Raw genomic sequence first — 17,132 nt, forward strand, 5'->3', positions numbered from 1 at the left:
CATTGCTCTCAAGAGGCTTCCCTGCCCGGCCAGCAGCCCCCGGCTGGCTGTTTTCTGTGGCTCTGCTCCGTGTGCAGGGGGAGAGGCTCTGCCTGCTTCTCCCACCCCCAGCAAAACTGCTCAGCTCCTATGGCCTGGTCTCCGGCCAGCAGGAGCGGGGAGATTTTGCTGGGGGCAGGGGCGGCATGTGAAGTCTCTCCCCTCCCCCCTGCAGCGCCGAGAGCCACAGGGAGCGTTGTACCCACTGAGCGGTACTGCTCCCTCCCGCAGGGTGGCTGGGATCAAAGCCAGGGTGGGCTGGATCCGGCCCCCATCTTGCCAGCCCCTGGCTTAGTACCTGGTGCTGGAGCGCTCAGGCTGGGGCATCTGAAACCCTGATGGGACTTAATCCAAAGGTCTCAGCGTCGCTCCGGGCGAGCAGTGGGGACAGGGCAGGCGGTTTCATTTGCTGGTTTTTCTCCCAGTAGCAGGATGCTGTATTGTTCGTAGGACAAAGGTTATTCCTGTAGCAATGAATGGGTTTCCATGCTCAGATTCAGAATTAACCTCCTGGAACCATTTCTGCTGACAACAGAAAATCTGTTTCCATGTAAATTAGGGGTGTCTGTTACGTGACCCAACAGAATTTCTCAGGAGAGGGAGATTCCGGACTGACGGCTTTCTTCTCCTCTTTCCTCCCTTCCCTTGTAGGCCGTCATTTCCCCTCCCCCAGCTCAAGTATTCCACCCTTCCTCTCTCTGACCTTAAAAGTACTTATTACTGAAGAGTGTAGAAAGATTACTGCAGAATCACTGCAACATTAGCTCAGTAATTTTTCCCCCTTAAGTGTTCTCTGTGCTGTCTTCCCCAAATGTATTGGTTCCCTGATCAGACACCTGCAAAATCCCACTGAAGCCAAAGGACAGACACACCAGGGGCAGAATTTGGCTCTGAAGTACGCATGATCCCTTCTCCTTTCTAACGTCCCATCTGCTGTAACAGTTTAGAGCAGTTGCCGCCCCGCCCTCTAAATCAGATCTGAAGTCTAACTAATTCTAAGCCTAACGAAGTGGGTCTGGCCCACGAAAGCTCATCATCTAATAAACCATCTTGTTAGTCTTTAAAGTGCTACATTGTCCTGCATTTTGCTAAGCCTAACGAGAGACTGGGTTTATAAGCAGGGAGCTAACAGCAGCTCTGGTCAGGAACTTGACTCCATCCATCCCATTTTCTTTCTTTTGCAACCACGCCGAGGAAAGGACACAGCCAGTTCTGCAAATATGTTTAATGCACTTAGAATACACGGGAGAAAAAATGTTTAGTGATTCACAAAAATATTACAAAAGTCACGTGCAGGTGGATGGCACCGGCACTCCAATAACAAAGTAAGAATTTACATTAGGAACTAATATAAAATATTTAAAAACCTCTGCTAGTTTAGTTTTCCTTTTTTTTTTTGTAAAAAAAAAAAGTCCCACTACAAACTACTGACACAGTGACGGCAGGAAGCAGGCTCCTTGCAGACCGATTCTGTAGTGTCTTTAGAATTCTAGTAAGAAAATACACACACACACGCACGCACACAAAAAGAAACAGATGAACTACAAAAATGTTCACCTCAGCTGATGGCTGCAAAAGCAACCCCCAGCAGTCAGGGTTAAGCATGGCTCTGTCCACTTTAGGCAACCCACAGATAAATCCTCATTTCCTCCTAGCTTACCCAGCTCAACCGCCTTCCAACTGGTAGTGTCGTCAACAACAACAAACGCACTATCTCTTAAAAAAAAAACTATTGCTAGGTGAGGAAAAGGACACAGTACCAGGCTGGGCTCTGTGGATATAAAAGTTTTGAGAAAACCAGTAAATCCCTTCGGTGTGAATATGGCTAATCATTCCTCTAAACGTCTCCTCCTTTGCTTCTGGCTGCAGTTAAATCCAAGCCTGCTGGGAATTCAGGGAGGGGAGGATGGAGCTGGATTTGAATGTATTTGGGCCAGTTAAGATTCCTGAGTTTGGAGTGGTAGGCTCCTACGCACAGGAACCAGTCTGGTGCCACTGAGCTGTAAATTGTTGCTTCAAGGAAAGGCAAAAGGACAAAATAAAAGGTGACAATCCTCAGATTCTCCCATCAGTCACTGTGCGAAGGACACAGCCCTTTCAACTCGCTTCCTCTTTCTTCTGTCCCAATGGGCTTCGTATTCTCCCAGGCAGGTGGCATCTTGAATTTCTGTCTGTTGTTACAAAGGTAACTGGCAAAGCCATCTTGGGTGTAATCTGGGCCGACTGTTACCGGGAGACTGTTATACTGCGGACTATCTCCTGGATTCTAACCATTCCACTGTCAAGGAACCACCCACAGCCACATGTTTATGTAGGACCTACTTCCACTGGCTCTGCAACAGCTGAGGGTTTACAAAGCCGGGCTTCTAACACTGTACTTGGGCTCTGGGGGAAGGGAACCAAAACCACTTTGCTTTAATGACCTTCTAGCAGAGAACGGAGCAGAGAGAAGGAAAATCGTCTTTGCAAAATAGAACAGAGACAAAGGACATTTTACTCCCGCGTTTGAGTGTTTAAAAAAAAAGGAGAAAAAATATTTTCAAGTCATTTAAATTTTTTTTTAAAAAGCATTTAACAGTGTCCTTTTACCATTTACCACTCAGTGATTTCTGTAGTTTTGCAACACTGTCATCAAGGACCTAAAATTTCAACTGTGAATAATGAGGCACACAAAATTATTTAACACTGTTACCTCCTCCCCCTATCTCACGGAGGGAAGGAAATAGGCACCTTTATGGCAGACGTGAAATGACATTGCTCAGCTACTCTGCCCCTTTTCGGGATTTTATGGTCTATAAGCAATTTTAGAAGAAATAGAATTGTACTAGAAATGAAGTGGTGAAGTGTATTGCATGACAGGTTAATTACCTGAGAGACACAGGTCGGGATGGGGCTTGGTTTAAAACAAACCGCCAGCCAGGGGTTTATTTTCAGTTTGAAATTTTGGACTCGCACCCAATGAAAGCCTAAAAAAAGGAAAGGATGAACACATCCAATTATACTATGGAAGGGTCAAACAATCACCTGCGATAGACTTTGCTGGAAATTGCAACCGTTTCAGAAACCTAAATCAGGCTGAAAACGTTAGGACAGGATGGCGCAGAACAAAAACGGTCTATGTGGATGGATTTTGGTCCAAACATGTGTCCCCCACTTCCCTCGCTTTCATCAATCAGGGAAGAGATCGCTGCTGCTTAACAATGAATCTGTTCCTGTAGTTTAATTAACACTAGAAGTAAGGTGCATTTTAAATGTCCCAGAGAGGCGACTAGCCATTGCAAAAATCTACCAAGGGAACTAGTGGAGCCTCCATGTAAAGTCTTCCCTCTGAAACATGGCTGGATCCGGCCTGCCAAGCTCTTTCAGCGGCTGCTATTTAAAGGGCTCACGCCTTCCCCGCAGCTGCCAGGCAATGTGTTAGCAGCCGTGAGCTCTTTAAATAGAAGCACTTGCAAGAGCTTGTGGCTCCCTGGCAATCTGCAAGTGGTGGGGCCAGGAGCTGCGAGCCCTCTCAAATGCTTCTTTTGAAAGGTCTCGGGCCTTCCGGGCGGCTGCTAAGGTGCGAGCCCTTTAAATAGCCAGAGCTGAAAGGGCTCGGCGTTCCCACCCACACCACTACTGCATTGCCTGGCAGCCCTCTCAACTCCTGCTAGTTAAAAGCCCCGCCCCTTCCGCCCAAGACCCCACCCCTTCCGCCCAAGGCCCCGCCCCACGAGGACTTTGGCCCCCTTCAAAGATTATTGCCCACCCCTGATCTAAAAGATGCTTTAGAACAACCAAGGTATTGGCCTCAGTGCAGGAGTAGACTGGGTGAAGTTTTATGGCCTGGGTTACACAGGAAGTCAAACTGGATGATCTAATGATCCGTACGGGCTGGTTTTAAAAGACCAGTGCTCTATGTCCTGCCCCTTGAAGTGACACTCCTCGCCCCACTGCTAGCTAGCCCTGCTGTTGCCAGGCCACAAAGCGGGGGTATGACGTTGGATGGGAATACGTGAGGCAGGAATAAACAGCAGGTGCAATAAACAGCAGGTGCAAGACGAACTGTTGAGCAACCTAGATCCTTTTCCGGATAGGCCTTTTGGAGCAATGAAAAGGCCAGAACAAAGGAAGAGAAGATACGGCTTCTGCCCCCCACCGGAGAAAAGCGTGAGCTGCAGCATGTTTCTAAATGGAGGGCCTGAAAGAGTTTAGCTAACTTGCTTGATGTGGTAAATGCACAGTGCATGAGTCATGGTAATGAAGTTTATTCAATTAACAAGCCTGCAGAGTCTCACAAGGGAGAGAGAAGCAGCAGCTACGTCTGTAAACCGTTCATGATTACAAGCCTAAGCAGCAGCCACATCCTAACTTCCCCTTCCATTTGCTAACAAGGCAGCCGACTGTGGACGATGCCGGGGAAAACCAATCTGTTTGCTCTCTACATCACAAATGACACTAAACTCTTAATTTGCTTTTGTTTTTCATGTCCAGCGCTTACTTTCTGCACAGACAATCCATGCAGACCGAGGGCCAAGACTGCAGAGGGATTCCTACAAGCAGACCTGGAGTCCTCACTAGCATCAGTGGGACTCAACAGTGGAATGGAGATTTGCTTGCATGGATCCCTTTGCAGAATTGGGTCCCAAGTCAGATTCCCTTTGGTTTTAGTTAATTTCACTTCCAAGTTTGCTTGCAATCGTACAATTTTCAACACTGGGGTCACAGGCACTGCAGGGCAAGTCTCTATCCAACCATCTATGCATCAATTCATTTACATTCAACTAGTTTAAATTCCATCCTCTAAGTATTTCTACTGGTCTCAAATTTCGTAAACAAATATTTATTTCCTCAAAGACAATCTTGTGACTGGAGGGTCCTTTAAAAAACCATTCAAGAGCTACAGAATATTCAAAACGCAGGGCTTCGGCATGCCGTCTCAAATCGTTCTCGGAGAATCTGTGTACAACAAACCAACCCACTTCTGTCCTCAAAGCCATTACACAGAGCAGATATTCTATATCTAATCCACGGAAAATATTACTCTAGGTCACGCCAAAGGGCGCTCTCTGGTCTGCTGAGAGCCTGGTTTCTTTAATACTGTAATTTTTTTGAAACCAAGTACGTGAGGGGAAGAGTGTTTACGCCTCCTGGGATTTCTCTTGTTTTAAGGTTGCTGTTCCCCTGCAAGACTTTCAAGGCATCACAGGTCTGCCGTAAGGAAGTGGTCCTATCTGTCTGCATTGACAGATTTCTCTTTTTGGGTAGGGGGAAGAGAAACCTCTACACACTTATTTTAAAATGTGATTTTCATCTGGATCACTGCTTCCAGCCAACACAAATTGCATGGTTTGGTTTTTTTGTATAATCCCTGCTCAAATTTCCACCAGCCTGAAAAAAAAAAAAAATCTAAAAGCAGCATGAGCGGAGTTGTCACTCAGCAAGACTGGCCTGGAAAACCACCTTGGAATTAACACTTACGTCTTTGCCCTTTCAAGCCATTTACTAGTTTAAAAAAATAGATATATTCAAAAGTTCTCTCTCTGCACGTCACCTGAACATGTCGCCCTCCTGCCCTGGCCCTTCCACGACTGCCCAAGACAAAAACAACCCGAAAAAGACCAAACCTCAAGATTTAGTTTAGCTGCCAACTGAACAATCTTTGGCACGACGGGGAAGAAATGGTGAATGGTAAGTACTGGTTAACGTGCAACGTCCTTGGTGTAAATAACGAAGAGGGGAGTTCGACATCGGATTTACGAAGTTGCCTTTCACCAGGGACTCCTTTTTGGAGATGCTGGCAATAAACCGGAGATTGCCACTGTCACAGTGATGCATTTTACTGAGTTGGCTAAATTGATTGGGACGACCCCCCTTCCTTCCCTTGAAAGAAACTGGAATCTGGCAACCAGCTCGGCTTTAGGAATAGGGTTTGTCAGGAAAGTGTCTTTGAAAGAAAAGGAACCTGCCTTGCCAGCGGGTCATCACTCAGATACCGATACCGACCTATAAATCCATGACAGATACACACACATGCACGTGAGGGCACGGCTGGGATTCCGAAGCACTCCAGTCATGTCTACGTTACAAATGTGTGTCAGCCTAATTTATTTTGGCATACGGCGGCCATAGTTATAAACCACTTATGTGCGCACTTGGCTTTGTGTTGGCAGTGCACCCTCATGGGAGTGCTCGTACAGGGCATATTGTCAGCGTGGGGCATTGTGGGATGGCTCCTGCCAGCCAGTAACAGTCGACATAAGCGAACACTGTGACCATGTAACTACATCAACAGTGGCTCTACCCCGGGGAGGTGGGTTATTAAACCGGCATAAAGATGTAAAATCCTGGTTAATTAGTTAAACCTTAGGTTTAGCCGGTTAACTGGTTAAGCAGGATTCCATGGGGGACTGCTCCAGCTTGACAGCAGCCCCCAACTAGCTCATGAGCGAGGGGTTGGTGGGGGGGGTGAGCTGCTTGCAGCCCCCCCAGGTGCAGGGCGGCTGGCCCCCAACCCTCGTGGAACTGGAGCGGCCCCCTGCCCGCATCGGGGGGCTGTTCCCAAACACTGGTTAACCAGGTAAGCAGTGACCCGTTCACATCCCTGGTACAGAGGCACATCAACAGGAGCCAAATTTAAGTGAAGATGCTTCCGCAGCGAGGTTGACACACAGCAGCTTACGTCGACCTAGCCACGTAGCACAGACCAGGCCTCAGCACAGACCAGGCCTCTCAGCTCTCTCTCAAGCCAACGAGCACCCAACCCACAGAGTCCCACAGGAGCCAATGCACAATGGAAGAACACACATGCCGGAGAGGCCGATTTGGACAAAACCACTGCAGCAAAGGTATTTGATGGCGCTTGTCTTGTGGAAAGGTTTCCAGGGTCTCAAGCCGAATTAGGGAGGGGGGACAGAACTCAGGGGTGCCTGGTCCCTGCCCCTTTGTGACTTCTGTGGGAACAGCAGCAATTGCTGACACGGACAAATCACCCTAGGAAAGTCCTGTTCTTTCAGCTTCTCTTCACGAGACTTCACAGCTGGAAATAAGGAAGAGGAGCCAGCAGCGCGGCAGGCAGCCAGCTTGCCAGACACCCCAGGCTAGCGCTTGCCACTCGACAACGGTTCACAGGCCTGGCCTGAAATCTGTGGATTTAGGGCAAAGTTCTCACTGCCCACTTCCCCCTTTTGCGAATGGGCGCGTCATTGGCCGCTCCTGCTTGATTTCTTCCCAGTGAGGTGGGAAGGGGAGCCAAGTTTGGTCTGGGTGGGGAGATCTGCATGCCAATTTTCAGTCCCTCTCTAGTCCACTGGCCCGTGGAGATGCATCTACAACTCCCACCAACCTGCACAGGACAGACCGAACCGGTGTACACATTAAGTAATGGGACGCGGACAGCCAGCCAAAGGTTCCTTTGGATAAATGCAGTCTGCCACGTACAACAGTCACGCCAGCTGGCACAGAGGTTTGAAATCCTGCTCTTTAAAAGTGTGATTTCAAGGTGATCCTTAGAGTTCAGACAAAATTACTGACTCATTTCCATCTAAATTGCTTTCAGAGCTTTGTAAAAATGTAAGCAGCGCAGGACCTGGACTTCGTTTGCCTTAAATAATAACAAACATAACTGCACTTGTCCCTCCCTCCGAGAATCATGGTGCACTTCAGAGATGCTAATGGACTAGACATCCCCACCTCCCTGAAATATTGTTCACATTGCAGGGGAGGAAGAGAAGTGATTTGCCTACAGCCTGTCACACGGGAAATCTTGGCTCCCAGATACATGCCTCAACCTTAGGACCACACAGCCATCATCTACCAGCTGCAGAATGTGTGTGAAACCGGTTGACAAAACCCCCCGGTTGCTGGGAGGAAATTAAGACCACCACCGCCATTGTGAGGCTAGGACCCGTTGTAGCCATCGCCGTCTGAGCAAAGGCAGTCAGTCGTTAAAAGCTGTTGCCACGGCCGCGTTAAGACCCGTGACAACTATTGTCTACCACCGTAAACGAAGGAACGGCCACATTAGCTTGTGAGCGGAAAGGCTGGGGGAGAAATCTGCAGCCACGTAATTAGAGACCCAAGGGAATACGGCCTTAGAAAGCACGGGCGAGTCGGCTTTAGAGAACAATCCAGAATTGGCCGGGGAAGGACTGACGCGCGGGAGAGCCTGCAGCCCATCTGCAAGGCCCCTGCAACGGGCCTGCTTGTTAGAACCAGGCTGCCACCCGCAGAAACAAAAGCTCTCCCCACACACGCTGCATCTGGGCCTACGGGAGGCCACTGGGATGGAGAGGGAGCTGCACGTTGGAAGCAGAGCGGGAAGCTTACGCTACCATGCAGCTGGGGGGGACCCTGTCAATCTGCTCGTCCCCCCCCCATTGTTAAAGCAAGATTAGAGGCCTCGGCACATGAAGGAACGGCAGCGGGTCGTCCAACGCAGTCTGGCAAGCTGGAATCGTGCCAAGCACAACGGTGGGGTGAGCAAGTCCCCGGCAGGGTGTGTTTGCAGGGCTTTCCTCTAGGACTCTGCTGGCGGCTCCGCTCTGGTGACGGAGGGTGGACAGAGTCTCCATTTTAAGCCATTCAGGGCAGCCCCCGGTTCCTGGAGAGCGGCCCCTCTGAGCACACAGAGCCTTTCCCACTGCCGGGGCCCGAAGGGATTCTGCACAATGGCAGGGGAAAAGGCCGTGACAGCGTCCCTTTAGAGAGCAGCATTCTGTAATCAGGAGGTCTCCTCCCCCGCCCGTAGCCTCTCTTCCTCCCGCCTGAGCAAAAGCAAAGGTCACAACCTCCTCCGGGGCTCATGCATTCAGACGCCAGGCCAGAGGGTGCGAGAAGCAAGTTGCCTGTTTGCAGTGATACCAGAGCTCACCACATGGAGCTCAACACTCGGCCCTTTCTGAACCCTTGTAGGGGGCGTTTGGGTAGTTTTCTACTAAACGGGACAGTTCACTTTACACCCGAGCGTCTGGCCTCCACGAGCACCATTCCGTGTGTGAAAAGAGAAACCAGCGCGTGGAGGAAGAGTTCTGCAGCTGGGAGAAATGCGGCTAACAAGGAGGATTCCAGAGTCACGTATGGGACAGTCCATCCCTTGATTCTGCGCTTGTACCTGCAGGCGTGGACGTGTAACTGTAGGCGTACAAAGTACAGACCCCCTAGGCTACAACTGCAGGGACCTTTGTAGCCAGCTAGACTAAGCCACAGATTCTTACCACTACTTTTCATAGTTAAATATTTCTCACTCGCACTCAAACATTCGCAGGCTGTTCCTGGCACGAGGGAAGAACGGTTCTCAGCATTGTTCAGTTCTGCCAGGGTTGGGGGGAGGGGGGGACTCCTCTTCTGGTTGTAGTGGTTGTGCAGCAATCCCCTTTATTTGAAGGTATCGTTCTTATTGCATTCGTTATCCTGTGAGTCCCGGGGCAACGTGGAGTAACTTAGCTCTCCCAGATGTCGGAAGGGTGTCAGTCAGCTCTAAGGCAGGGGGTTGTCGAATACAGCGTCTGGTAAGATGGAGACTTTCAGTTTCTTTTCAGGCCAGCTGTACTCTTTGGGAAGTTTAAACTAGGAGGCAATCAAGGGAGACAGTTAACATATTTCCCTGCAGCCTAACCCATATGAGACCAAAGCTATTCTCACAGCAGGCAGCCCTCCCTTTAAGAGCAAAAGGTTTTTTTTTTTAATTTCAAAGCAAAGGGCCACTCAGAAAACATTCCCCCGCCCCCATCAGTAGATTTTGGACCGCAGTGGACATTAGCTAATGTGGTTTGTGTCTCTGCTGCCAAAGTAAAGCTATGGGATCACAGCCCGAGTGTTGTTCATTTCATTAGGCGGATCCTGCCAGGGTTACGTTCCCACCACCATCTCCCCTGCCCTCTCAGCTCCGTGCAAGTCTGCAGCTTGCAAGTCTCTCTCTTTCCACGTCACCGTGTTTCCTCCAACCACCCCCAGCAGCCCCCTTGTTTCTTTTCAAGCAAGAATCAGACCATGGCTTTAAGGTTCTTCCGGCCACGTGACGCACGTGAGGCTGTCAGGCCCCGTATGTAGCAGGCAGAAAATGGGTGCACATGGCCAGCTGCTAAGTCATGGAGGAGGACAGGCAGCGTCCCTGAAGGCCACCCTTAGGCCACTGTATTTACAGCAAAAAAAGCTCCGCCCCAATTCCCTTGACTTGGCAGTGCTTATGCCAAGCCTCACATCCACACGTGTTCCCAGCTCCAGTCCTGTGGCAACTTCCAACACTGGATATTCCCATGAGCGCGAATCTCGATTCGTTCACCACCGCTTCCAACGGCGGCTTCTCGCCGGAGGGAATCTGTGAATATTACAGCCGCTCTGGTTCAGCTAGGCCTCGCTCCATCCCTCCTGCAGAGCCTCCTACCCCCAAGCCTGGCTCCCACAACCAGTGCTGGGCACTCCCGGACACGTCAGGAGTTCTCACAGTGCACTGCTCGGGCCACGGCTGAGACACTCACGTGCCAGAACAACTCTGTCAAAGCCAGCTCTGCAGGGGGATGCACCAGGCACTGCCAGGAGAAACAAGGGGACTGGCCCACATGGGAAGTCAGTGTCCCTGCAAGAGTTAGCTGGGGCAGAAAGCAAATGGGAGGGCGTCAGCACTAGGGATAAGCCCAGGTAGAGCACTGGAAAAGCCATGCTCTGGGGCAGTGGGCATTAGGGGCTACCATGGAGTTAGGGGAGAAGCTTCTCAGAGTGGAGAAAGATCCCAGACCTGTTTCATATCTGCTTCCCATTGCTGATTGGGCGGAGGCCAGGCAGAGTGGAAAAGGACGGCCAGGAACAGAAAGTGGGGGCAAAAATTCCTGGCTGCACACAATGGCAGCTAATGTATTTAAAGCAGCCTCGTGTGTGTTAGGGCTTGTCTAGATGACACATTTGCCCATGAACATGCAATGACCTGGTCTTGGAAGCTGTTTCAGGGAACAGAACTGCCCCAGTCACTCGCAGCCAGTGCAGCCAAAGCCCGGGAAACATCCGGACAACAAATCACTAGCCTCGCTCTAGCTGTGAGAAGGATTTTACCGGATCTGTGACCAGGGGCATCTCCCTGGGACCTCTCTCGACTGGGAAGGGTAGTGAGATGCTCCATTCTGAACTGGGGCCAGGGGTTCCCTTCCAGTGAAAGATCTAGGGCCAAATTCAGCGCAGTCACACGTGCCCACGTAAGCTGCGGCTCTGTCCACACTGCAGCCAGGGGTGAGAGTCGCTGTGCCCTAGTTAGCTCACTGACACTAGAAGCAAGAAGGCCGCGGAGTGGGCTCAGCCGCACGAACAATTGCTGTTCAGCTCCTCAGCATGTAGACCTACCTATGTTGGGTACAAGCCTCTTGGAGGGGAACATAAGCAGCACAGGTCCCCTACATTAACCTGTCACCATTCCAAGAATGGAATTTTTGTGGCTACATCTGCCCCCTCTCCCAGCTTCTCGGCCGACATTGTTTATTCCTCTAGCGAATAAAACCTGGGCAGGTTCCATTGCTTTGCCAATTGGTTTATGAGCTGTGTATGAGCCGCACCCTCCTTCCTGATTCAGCCTACGGGTCCTCTCCATCACTAGCACCCCTGCACAGAACCACCGACCAGTCTCCCATGGCTGAAGAGACACAATATAGGCGTAGCATGAGTTTGAGGGGCTCAGCCAGATGCGTGTGGTGGTGCTCCGGGGATTCATTTCACCTGCCGCTGCTGGCTCATTACGCCACGAAGGAGGGTTCTCCTCCTAGAACCTGACACTAGGTTTTTCATTCGACATTGTTGGGTGTCGGAATCAACCCAAAGACGCCCGCCGAGGGGGAGGGACTGGGAGAAGGAAGAGGACAACTGCCCCAGGATCCTAAAGGGCTCGGGGTTTCCAACTGTTGCACACCTGGAGCTCCGATCCCTTTAGAACGGTCACGGAGACACACTCCGGAGCCCTGCGTTTGGGCGGTGGGGCTGACTCACCCAGCCCTGCCTCTTCTGTGAATGCAAAGCCACCCCCCCACTGCCTGGCAACGAAAGCTCTGGGCAACGTCAACCCCAAACTCTTTGCTCACTAGGGGCCTGTAACTTACCAAGTCCTGCAGGCTTTTGGGAGACCAAAGGTCTTAACTATCTAATGGGTCATCTCCCACCTGCTCTTCGTTCAACCTGGGAAGGATCCGCAATGGTCGTGTCGGAGAAACACGTCACAGCAGCGCGGGAGCCACTGCCTCACCCTTCGTCTGGCGCTACAGAATCACCCCACGTACAGCACCCAACTAAGCTACGGGCCAGGAGCCCCAGCAAACGTGGCTCCAATAGGGTCACTTCTGTGCTAGCAAGTCACTGGCTCAAAGGATCTTTGGCCTGGATTTAAAGAGTTAAAAGCTGGCCCGATCGCGCCTTGCTGACAAGGGGGTGGCTGTGCTCCTTCCCAGAGCACTTCTAACCCTGGCCTCCGGCAGCTCAGCCTCCAACCACCCGGGCACGGAGGGTGGGGCAAGGGGCGGGCGGGCGGGCTGCTCTAGAAGCCAAGGAAAGTTTCTTTAGAGTCTGCAGGGAGCTGTAAAAAATGGGATTAAAAATATGAGATGTCATTGCTGCCACTGCCCTTTGAAGTCAGGCAGGATATTTATAGGGAGCGAAGGGGAGAGCCGCGTTCAATGCTTCTGGGGAGGGGCGTCAGTCCGGCACCGTGCTGCAAAGCTTCGTGGAGCGTCTTTTGCGGCTGCGGCTCCAGGCTGCCCAGGGGGGTCTGGGTGTGCCTGGGAGGGAAGGGAACTGACTAGGGACAAGCAGCGGGTATTAAATAGCCTCCCTGACCCCCTCGGCCACCCCGAAGAGGTTCGAATGTGCAACGATAAGTGGCGACGGATAGCCTGTCTGTCCCCCGCTGCTGGGGGGGGCACCAGGGCTGCAAGAGAACGGGCACAAGCTGCTCCCCAATGCACCGGCAACGGCTGCCAACCTGCTGCTCTCTGCTGGGGACGGGCTGGCGGGACCCCCACCAGCGCAGGCTCCGTGGGGAAGCGAGCTAAATCAGTGCAGTCTGGAGCCTCCTCGCTAACCCCCCCACCCCCGTGGCGGTGCTGGAAGAGCTGCAGGTCCCCAGTGGCTTCCACGGTCCCTTCTCTTCCAGGGGCCGGGTTCACACCAGCGCGTTCCAAGGGTGGGGCGAGCCCCGAAGCTGCGGGAAGAGCTGCGAGGCGCCTAACTCAGAAACTAGCACCACATGCTAACCGTGCCGCTTTTCCCTTGGCCAGATACAGGGGCAGTGCAGCCTTACCTCCTCTGGAGCAGTCAGATCCTCCAAGTCTTCCAGCATTCTTTCTACGAACTCTTCCGTCAACAGGATCTGCAAGGGGGAGGCATTCGTTTACTCTGGTACCCTGCGAGCTTTAGGGGACTCCCAGCGACAGACTGCTTTCTTCTGCACAGAGGGGAGATGCTACGGACTTTTCTTGGGCGACACAAAGGTTTGAGGCCTCTAGCTCCTAGCTTTACCGCCCCCCTCCCCCCGGCCAAGATTACAAGGCGATTTTTTGCTACCATCAATTATCTTCCTACTCTAAAATTAGAGGGCCAGCTGCAGAAAGGAAGGGAGGGAGGGAGGCAGCGGAGGTGCAAAGGGTCAAGAGAACAATTGCCAAGGCAGGCAGTGGGAAACAGACCCTTTCATCGGGCCCTCTGAAGTCACTAGTGTAGCAGGGCTACGGCTGGTGCAGGGGGACGGGGCGACAGCTTGGAACCTGCTCAGCATGTGCCTTTTGGGCACCTTGAGGACTCGGATCTGGAGACCTGGCTTGTTAAATGGCGTCGCACTGTGAGGAAGCACAGATTCAGCAGGAGAGGCGTTCAGAGAAGGAAGGATCTCGGAGACACAGCATAACTCTCCGACTCAGCTCTGAAACCCAGTCACTGGGCCTTCAGAACTCCGCAACTTCACCACACTGCACAGACAGGGAGCCCCTGGGACAAGAACTTCTGATTACAGCCCGCCCCCCACCCAGGAGGCCAGACCTCCCGTGGATGCAAGTCAACAGAGGCCCCCTGAAGTCAGATACACCCACCGACAGGATCCGCCCTCACCCTTTTAACAATAAACGCGCTGTGTCAGCACGTGCAAGCACACCGCTTCTCTTCAGCATAGCGCAAGCCCTGGTGGAGGGGGGTAGCCCCACAGACCCACGCAGGAGCAGCAAGTAGGAAATCACCCCTGCCCTGGGCTGCAGGAGGGGGCGCTGGGCGAGGTGGCGGTGTGTCTGGGTACCCGGAGGCTAGTTACTTAGCACATTTCCGCCTAGCACTCTGGTCTGTTTCCCCTCGTGTTCCTTTTTCCACGCCAGCCTGCCCCGGCACCTCTCCAGCCAGCAGCGACTGGCATTCCCACGCCGCTTCCCTGCCTGCACCGCCGTCTCCCTCCTCTGCCCTCATCCTTGCAAAGCCACTCCCGCCCCTAGCGCTGCGTTTCCTCTCCAAGAGCCCGGCTCTCCCCAGCTCCCAGTGCTGAAAGGGGCCAGGCGCCGTTCCACCCAAGCTGCAGCTCATCAGTGCTGCTTGTTGACAGCCTCCCGGGGCGGGAGGCACATACGAGCAGGGATGCTGCAGACCCCTAGCCAGTTCTGATGTATATACTGGGAACCCAAGGCCCCAGTCTGGGTATCCCTCCATCTGCAAGATGGGTGGAAAAGGCACTGGCTAGCCAAGCTACCACATGCTAGTCATGCATGACACCACCTGCTTTGGACCCCGCCTGAAGAGTTAGACACTGCCTCTGCCCCACGGCGCTCTCAGTCTACACCAGAGCTCAGACGTGGCGCGAGGCAACTCCTGGAGTCGGATGGGAATGGTTAATCGGGAAGCGTCTCCCATAATGGGTGAGGCTTGCCGGTTATGGTTAACCGGTGGGGGCTGGAGCAGCTCCCCACCTACTGCGGGCAGCCTCATGGTGGGCCTGCCAAGAACAGGGGCCGCTCCAGCCCAGTGGTGGTGGGGGAACCGCGGCAGCTGGACTGATGTGGCCCCCTGTCCACTCCCCCTTTTAATCGATTAACCAGTTACGCAATCCAACAGGATTTCACATTCCTCTCCTGATGCCCAGCAGACTGCGGCAGTGTGGGGAGCCTGGAGTTTCAGCTCCATCAGACCACAGGCACGCATGCTCCAGGAGGCTTTCTGGCTACAATCAGAGGACTGTGCATCTACGACTGGGTATGCTGGGCCTTCCGCCTGCTGCCTCCGGCTGGCACACTACACCCAAACGTGCACGAGCGCGACTGATTTATACGGAGGTGGGCAAGGTCCTTGAGGGGAGATGGCAGCCCCGGTGCACGTTGAACTGGAAATACCGATTTGTCCGGGGAAGGGCTGAAGACCCTAAAGAGTTCCCCTCTCCCAACCAAAGGCAGCCCTGCTCAGAAACCCGGCAGCCACCTGCGTGGCTAGCTCTCGTATTCATGCAGCGGGTAAGGCTTCTGTTCAGGGGCAGCCTGGCAGGGAGTGACAGAGCAGCAGCAATGGGGTGAGATTTTTCCTCCCTTTGCTCTACCCTTCCCTTTCACAGTGGAGGACAGAGAAAGATACAGCAAATGTAGCAAAATACCCAGCAGGAAACAAGAGGAAGGAACCAGCAGCCAAAGCAACCAGAGGGATGGGTAAGGAGGAAATGCATGCTCAGCAGTGACAGATGAGCAGGAGAGGGCTGGAGGGGGTGGGGATGCAAGAATGATAAAAATCAGATGTGGCATCAGGAATAACATCCACGGGTCATAGGGAAGGAGCCCAAGGGACATTCATGGGGTGTCAGAGGAGAGAGAGGCAGGAGAAATACAGGCCCAAATGAATCAAGCGGAGAACGGGGGGGTGGAGGAATGATTCAGTGGCGGTGAGCCGGGAAGGAGATGCACAGTCTAAGGAGAGGCCCATAGGCAGAAGGTGCAGCCCTCGGGTGAACAGCCCCCCTTTGGGTCCTGCAGCTTTACCCCGAGAGGGAGACCTCACACGCACAGCCAGCATATTACAGAGCCATCGTGACTTTCATCCTTGCAGAATTTAGCATTTCTAACATGGCTGGGCACACGCGGGTTTCTGGAGGGGCAGCCAAACCTTGGACCTTCGGCATACCTAGACCGTGGCATACCTAGACCAGCACCTACAAACGTGTTCGCTAACAGACGTTAACCAGCCAGCAGGTAACTCCAGCTGAAGCAAGAGCACAAAGCCTCTTCACCAGCACAATTCTGGTCCTGGTGCGGGTGGCGGGAGGCCTCCTTTCCCACGGAAGGATCGCTGGCAGCACATAGTGTGCCCTGGTGCCTTGGGACGTGTGTGAGGCTTTTTTATTGTATTTTTGTATTAAAGAAAAGATGCTAGGCCAGGCAGGTGGGGAAAATCCTCACCCCCATGCTCTCTGGAGAGTGCTGGGGGTAGGCAGCCATCTCTAATTGCTGAGATGATTTCAAGGCTAGTGCCGCAGCTATATTGGACAAGCTGAAACCAGGTTCCTCCTAGAAGAATTAGCCCAGCCCAAAGGTAAGATGGGTATTAAAGCAGGAGCACACAGCCCGCTCAGATCTTCATCCCGAAGAGAGCTCCGTTTATTATGATACTTACTAAGAGCCTGAAAATAAAAACATCAGCACCAAGTGCCCTCTGACACACCGAGCTCCCCTGGTTTTCAGTCCGCTAGCGTGCCCGTGCCTGCCGAGCACACCGCCACATTAACACACAGGCATTAGATGCGCATGGTATTAAAGGTGACATTCCAGCAAATCAACAGGACAGGCCGTTGTAGCTCTAGGCATCTAGTTTAATTTCCTCTGGGAGGTAAATCTTAGAAGCTCACACGGAACAAACAGGCCCTGTTCTTTGTGTATCGGAGAGCTGAACCCAGAGTCTCCCTTTGAGATGGGCTGCAGATCTTATCCACAGGATACTGCAGGGAGATCATAAATGATGGGGCAGCTCATTAGCTCTGTGAAGAGCAACAACAGACTCTCTGTTGCAATGCCGCTATGGGAAAGGCAGTGCAATCGGGGAGGGGGGGAGGGATTCAATGGTTTTCTGCACAAAGCTGGGTGTGCCCTTTCCTCTTGTGAAACCTTTTGGCCACGACTGGGGAAGCAAACCAG

At 52.5% G+C, this 17,132-nt stretch overlaps 1 protein-coding gene across 2 annotated transcripts in view; it reads right to left on the bottom strand.

Annotated features, from left to right (window-relative positions):
- Positions 1–1,249: 1,249 nt before the first annotated feature.
- Positions 1,250–17,132, bottom strand: part of SUFU (SUFU negative regulator of hedgehog signaling) — a 104,838-nt gene continuing 88,955 nt past the window's right edge. For both annotated transcript variants that reach the window (XM_075935577.1, XM_075935576.1), the window contains exons 11-12: positions 13,289–13,357; positions 1,250–9,585 (exon numbers count right to left, since the gene is read on the bottom strand). In XM_075935577.1, the coding sequence (XP_075791692.1) occupies positions 9,496–9,585; positions 13,289–13,357 (159 nt within the window). In that variant the 3' untranslated portion in view covers positions 1,250–9,495. The remainder of the gene's footprint in view (positions 9,586–13,288; positions 13,358–17,132) is intronic.

The sequence above is a fragment of the Pelodiscus sinensis genome, chromosome 8, assembly GCF_049634645.1.
Source record: "Pelodiscus sinensis isolate JC-2024 chromosome 8, ASM4963464v1, whole genome shotgun sequence".
Lineage (NCBI taxonomy): Eukaryota > Metazoa > Chordata > Testudines > Trionychidae > Pelodiscus > Pelodiscus sinensis.